Raw genomic sequence first — 6,688 nt, 5'->3', positions numbered from 1 at the left:
TGAGATTGGTCTGTAATTCTCTTTCTTAGTAATGTCTTTATGTGGTTTGAGTATCAGGTAATTGTAGCCTCATAGAAAGGGTTTGGCAATGTTCCTTCTCTTTCTATTGTCCCACTTTAAGAACTTATTAGAGAGAGGAAAAGACATGTGCGCAGGCTGGGGAGACCTGGTGGTGAGAGGAAAACATGAAGTGGGCAAGTCCTGTATTTAAAACCACCTAGCACGTGTGCATAGGGACTTGGCTTACATAGCTGTAGCTTCTGCAGGGTAGATCAAGATCACACAGCATTTTTGGCCCTGGATGGCTATGTACATTGCCACAACACTTGATGGCACTTGCCTGGCTCTGGAACCCAGACGTGCCAGTGCTTGGGGTGGTAGACATTTTGGAAGGATGATGGGTAATGGAAATGAACATTTCACCCTTATCTTTTCTATAAAAATTAGGGGGTTAAGAGCAGCAGATGGGCAACTATAGGGCATCACATGTATCAAGAGTGGTTCCTGCTGATTTGTGGACATCAGAAAGTTAGGGTGCTTGGCTACATCTTGGGGTAGCTGGTTACTTCAGTGTGTCCTTGTCTTTGTGGAACCGCTGACTTGCTCCTGTCAGCACCAATCTATTCCGGAGAGAATGTTGAGCCTCGAAGACACTCCACCTGGAGTTTGTTTTCTTCTTGGCACAATTGGCCTTTGGGCAAGAAACTGCCCATTTCTCAATCACTGACAAAGTACACGATATTTGGACTGGATAAGCAGGACACAAGGAAAAGGACTGCCAAAGCTTGCCAAGACAGGGTAAGATGGTTCTGAAAATTTTTCTACCTCCCAAAATGGTCTGTCAGTTATGCTTGGTCTTAGCCAAAATTGATTGCTTCAACATTGCAAATGAGACTTTGGGTGATGGAGCTGAAGAATAGTTAGTTATAGTTTTCCTTAGTTATGATAAAGATGAAATAGATGTAAATATTGTAATTTTTACTTGATAACTGTTTTGTTATATGTAATTTTGCTATGTTAAAGTTAAAGCCTTTCTTATTTTTGTTGTTTAAACAGAAAAAGGGGAAATGATGGAGGAAGGTCATTGGTTAATTAATAAAGAAACTGCTTGACCCTGATAGGTTAGAACATAGGTGTGTTGAGTAAACAGAACAGAATGCTGGGAGGAAGAGGAAGTGAGGTAAAATGCCTCAGACAGACGCAATGTCGCTCTTCTCCAGGGCAGACGAGATGAAGCAAGCCGCCAGATCAGATATGCTGAATCTTTCCTGGTAAGACTGGAGCTACACAGATTATTAGAAATGGGTTAGTCAAAATATGAGAATTAGCCAGTTAGAGGCTAGAGCTAGTGGGCCAAGCAGTGTTTAAATGATGAATACAATTTGTGTGTTGTTATTTCGGGGCATAAGCTAGCCAGGTTGCCGGGAGCTGGGTGGCAGGAACACGACCCGCAGCTCCCTTCAACATTTGGGTGATTGCTCAGGTAGCCAATTTCTCTGTCATATACTGCTTGCTTGGATTCTGCTTGATTACACTTCCTGCCTACTCAAGTAACATTATCTCCCTTCTCAGGCCTTCCATGGGGTTGAAGATTACTAGTCTAATTCACCTTCTTCTTATGATTTGGTTAAGCCAATTTCTCATGCAAGACTTAGACTCTTTAAAATAGAATGTTTATTAAAACATTTATCATGTGTTCCTTGCTTAATATTGTTTATGTTGGTTGTAATTTTATACTTAATATCTGTTCATATTGTGTATAGTTTTGTATTGGGTTTGTATAGTTCTTATTTAGACAAAAGTGGGAGATGATGGGGAATCTTTGAAAACCATTTATTTTTAAGAGGTGGGACCAAGTAAGGTTGTGACTTTCTGAGACCAGGAAAAAAATTCCACAGGGCTCAGATGCACACTCTTTGTGGTTCCCTGAAGAACAGCTGAGCTTGGACATCTTGTTCCTGTTTTGTGAGTTTGACCCCTATAATAAATAAAAACTATAATTGTTTTATCTTTTAGCTAGCCTAGTTATTTATCGATCCAAGAAAATTCAACAAGTAAAAGGTTTGCGATGAGATTAGTGAATCCAGTAAGGGAGGCCCTCAAGCTTGGCACCTATGGGAGTTACAAGAATTACACTAAAGTGGCCATGCCATTTAGGGGAAAGGGGTGAGGGGTGTTGGTCTGGAGGAGAGAGAAGGACCTGATCCCCGATGTTAACTGGAGAGGGACAGGGATAGCGCATGGTTAGGGTAGTGAGTAAAGTCCCATAAGAGGGAGCAGAGGTGATGAAACAATAGGGTGAGCAGGTCAGCAGGGAGGGCAGAGGATTTAGGCCAGCGGTCAATAGGGGTTGACCATACATGAGTTCACAGGGCAAGATGGAAAGGGGAGAGCCTGTGGCCTGAAAAGAGCCAAAGTTCCTGTGACATCTTAACAAGAATATTTTCGAAGAAATGCTTAGTTCATTCTACCTTCCCTGAGGACTTAGGATGGTATGGGATATGAAAATGCCAGGGAATGTTAAGACTCGTAGATAAAGTTTGAGAGATCTGGGAGGTAAACTCTGGGCCATTATCCGACTGAAGCGAGGTTGGGATTAGAAACTGGGGACTAATTTCCTGGAGCAGGACATCAGAAACTGTTGGGACCCTCTTGTTAGTGATGGGAAACACTTCAATCCACCCAGACATGGTATCTACCTAAACTGGGAGAATTTCACCCATCTGACTGTGGGCACATGAGTAAAATCAGGCTGTCAGTCAGTCCCTATAAGGGAGCTCATGGCCTGGTGGGTGGGAAAAGGGAAGCTACGATACTTGGACTTGGAATCTGATTTTGACAGATTTTATAAGAGGCAGTTATAGTTATTAAGAACTCTAAGTACTCCGGGGTGTGTTAGAGGTGAGCCTTGACAAAGTGAGACAGAGCCTGACTATGTGGATGAAGAGTTGATGTAGGTAGGACAGAATTGGCCAAGTGTCAGGTGGTGTCTGTGAGAATGTGGGTTGTATGGTATGAACCCCCTGAGGTGATTGAGGTAAGTCTGGCCCTGGAAGGCTGCTGCCCTGGCTGCTTGGTCAGCTTGTTATCTCCCTTAGAGATAATGGAGTCTGATCCCTTAGAGATGAATAGATTCTGATGAGACCGGCAGTGAATAATTCATATAGCTCTGGGAAGATGGGAGGCCTTTAACATGGCTATAATGTGGCCTAGTTAGTTATCGATCCTCCTTTTGGTGTAAGAAGCCCTTGTTCTTCCAAATAGCATAGAAGGTAGGGAAAATAATAAAACCAATTTTTAATGTTGGAAGAGAGGGGACTCCTGTGGACAACCTCCACCTGCTGTCTGGTTTATTAGGAGAAGGGGGGAGTGGGAATCTTTTCTTAATAAAGGAAATTTATGGACAAGTCATCAAAGCACAAAAAATGAACCAGAATTTAACAAAACAGATAAACTTTATACCTCAGGCTATAGATATCCATATGGCAGAATGACTAAAATGTAATTCGTAATCACAAAACCCTAGAACCAAGTTATTTCAAAAACCACTTGGTGAGGAAACACCAAAATAAATCCAATAAACGGCCAGCCTCTGCCGTGTTTAGTAAGGATTCCAGGGACTGGCAGTGACTGTTTTGGCCTCTGCAGGTGAGTAGCATCTGCGAAAGGTGCAGGATGGCTGGTTTGCTCCCCAGTTCTCCAGAAGGAACCCAGAGCAGTTCTCCTCCTCCCCAGGTACCCTAGCCACCATGGAGAGAAGAACCATAGAGGGCTACCACGTGGTTGGGGAAAATACTGCACCTCCAAGAGTGGCATCGACCCATGGACTTGTCAGTAAGTGACTGCCCTCACTACCCTAGCAAGGCACAGCAATTACTCGGTGCAGCTCACAATGCATAGGCGTTGGAGAAATCACTTCTGCAGGACAGGCCAGTCAGAAGGAAGCCACCCGGTCTGAACAGGGCTGTACTTGACTGAGACTCTGGTGCGCACTCAACATCTGGTGCATGGCTGGCCGTGATCATATAGTGGTTAGTACTCATCATTGTCGACACAGCAACCTTGATTCAAATCCGATTCATGGCAATCAGTGTCCTTCCTGTCTGGTGTGCTGCTTTCTTGTCCCCTGCACCCACGCCTAGCTAATGTCTTGACACAGACTCCAGTCTCCCTAGTTAAAGTCCCGCTGAGATGGAGGATCTCATACACTATTAGTACAGTTTGCTGCTTGGAGTCGTCACTGTCAGACACGCTGTCTCAGGTGGACTCACAAAATCGCCATCACTGTCAATCAGCCTAGGCCCAGGGCATAGTAAACACCATCTTTGAGCAACATCCCTACCCCTGGTTTTTTGTCATGTCAGCATGATGCAGGGTCTGAATGTTCCTATCTGGTATTTGTCTTATTAATAACACATTAGTGGGAAATCTTGTTTTCTATATCCTGTCCTCCCCTTTATGTGTCCTCCCCCCATTCCTAGTGATGGCTCCTAGTAATGGAGTCTCAACTGGCCATCTCCTTCACCAGGCAAGGATTCCAGTGGTAGGACTGGGCTGCATTCAATTCAGATGTTTGCCAAGGGTGCCCCATGGAAATCTCAAAACCACCCAGCCTGCTGCTAAGACACAGGGCTGCTCTCCAGAAACTGCCAGTGGGTCCCATTGCTGAGGTAACATCCACACATGGAACATGGGGAAGTCAAGATGGCTCTTACAGGAAGCCTGCATCCCTATGTTCTAGTATTTGGGTGTGGGAGGGTACTATGTGGCCTATTGAAAGAGAAAATCAGACGCCAATCAACCGAGTCACAAAGCCCTTGACCTTCAAAATGTCCTGCCTACAAAATATGAAGGACAATGGTGGCACAGAACTTGTGAGAATAGCCAACCGGTGTCTGAATTGATTAAGGCCCACTCCACAAGAAAGAACCCACACCCAACACTTGCTTATGTAGCCAAGAACCAGAGTAGATAGATAGATAGATAGATAGATAGATAGATAGATAGATACTAGATAGCCCAGTAGTAGACAGCCCAGAGACCAAAGGTAAAACCAAACACTACTGGTTTATAAAAAGTATATATATTACCATATGTCTCTGGATATCTACTGCTGGGCTATCAAATATCTATACATCTATCAATTCATTTATCTACTGGGCTATCATTTATCTATCTTATCTATCTATCCACCTATCTATTGGGCTATCAACTATCTATCTACGTATCTCCTGGGCTATCAACTATCTATCTATCTATCTATCTATCTATCTATCTATCTATCTATACCTATCAACCTATGAATTACCTTTCTCCATTTTTTATAGTCTTGCACAGAAACACTCTCCACAGGAGGTATGTGGCCACTGATACAGGCTCCTTTTACTCCAGCTAAGTCATAAGGCTCCTCATAATATTGCTTACTTAGACTATCAAGAGGGGTTCCTTACGCCACGTCTACCCATAGAGTGTTCGTCTCAAATTTTGCATATGATTAGACAGTCCTAACCTGTATTGTCAACCTAGATGAAAGTGAAGAAACCCATTCCAATCAGACAGTCATTGATGCTGGTTCTGCGTCCGGAACCTGTGTGAGCCCTGCAGGGATGTGTGGCAGCCTAAGACAATTAGCATGCCTGCTTCATGGACCTGTCCCTACAGGTCTCAAGAAACTTCTGTCTTTGGTAGGAGCTGATCCAATCTATTGATAGAGCACACAGGACTGGGAGGACAAAGTCATGTGCAGGGACTGGAGAGAGCACTTTTGGCTGTCTCAGGAGACCCACATGACAGCAAACAAACCTCTTTAATGTGCTTTCCAGGTAGACACCACTGCCCTCATCTGGCCACTGAGGGAATTGCATGTAGAAATAAATGCACCACAAAATGACCCAACATGTCTTGAAGGACATCATTTCTACTGTGCGGTTATCATTTTTGCATATCACTCACATTTCAAGAAAACCAGAGCCTTTCCGCTCGGCCGTTCTCCTGCACGGGAGGCAGCCATGGCGCCCAGCCGGAATGGCATGATCTTGAAGCCCCACTTTCACAAGGACTGGCAGCGGCGAGTGGACACTTGGTTCAACCAGCCGGCACGCAAGATCCGCAGGCGCAAGGCCCGGCAGGCGAAAGCGCGCCTCATTGCCCCGCGCCCCGCGTCCGGACCCATCAGGCCCATCGTGAGGTGCCCCACAGTGCGCTACCACACCAAGGTCCGAGCTGGCCGGGGCTTCAGCCTGGAGGAACTCAGGGTGGCTGGTATCCATAAGAAGGTGGCTCGCACCATCGGCATCTCCGTGGACCCAAGGAGGCGAAACAAGTCCACCGAGTCCCTGCAGGCCAACGGGCAGCGCCTGAAGGAGTACCGCTCCAAGCTCATCCTCTTCCCCAGGAAGCCTTCCGCTCCAAAGAAGGGAGATAGTTCGGCTGAAGAACTTAAATTGGCCACTCAGCTAACAGGACCTGTGATGCCCATCCGGAATGTTTATAAAAAGGAGAAAGCCAGAGTCATTACGGAAGAAGAGAAGAACTTCAAGGCTTTTGCCAGTCTTCGCATGGCCCGGGCCAACGCCCGGCTCTTTGGCATCCGAGCAAAGAGGGCAAAGGAAGCTGCAGAGCAGGATGTTGAGAAGAAAAAGTGATGTGCTTTTGGAATATTGCAATAAATTTTCCATAAAGCAAAAAA

The 6,688-nt window shown here is 45.3% G+C and overlaps 1 protein-coding gene across 1 annotated transcript; it reads left to right on the top strand.

Annotated features, from left to right (window-relative positions):
• Positions 1–5,975: 5,975 nt before the first annotated feature.
• Positions 5,976–6,682, top strand: LOC126495637 (60S ribosomal protein L13-like). The gene has a single exon (XM_050133236.1). The coding sequence runs from the start codon at positions 6,009–6,011 to the stop codon at positions 6,642–6,644; it is 636 nt and encodes a 211-aa protein (XP_049989193.1). The 5' UTR covers positions 5,976–6,008; the 3' UTR covers positions 6,645–6,682.
• The last annotated feature ends 6 nt before the right edge of the window (positions 6,683–6,688 follow it).

This window comes from Alexandromys fortis, unplaced genomic scaffold (genome assembly GCF_014885135.2).
Source record: "Alexandromys fortis isolate MF-2015 unplaced genomic scaffold, M_Fortis_MF-2015_v1.1 scaffold_540, whole genome shotgun sequence".
Taxonomy (NCBI): Eukaryota; Metazoa; Chordata; class Mammalia; order Rodentia; family Cricetidae; genus Alexandromys; species Alexandromys fortis.
This window is presented reverse-complemented; position numbering and strand designations above follow the sequence as displayed.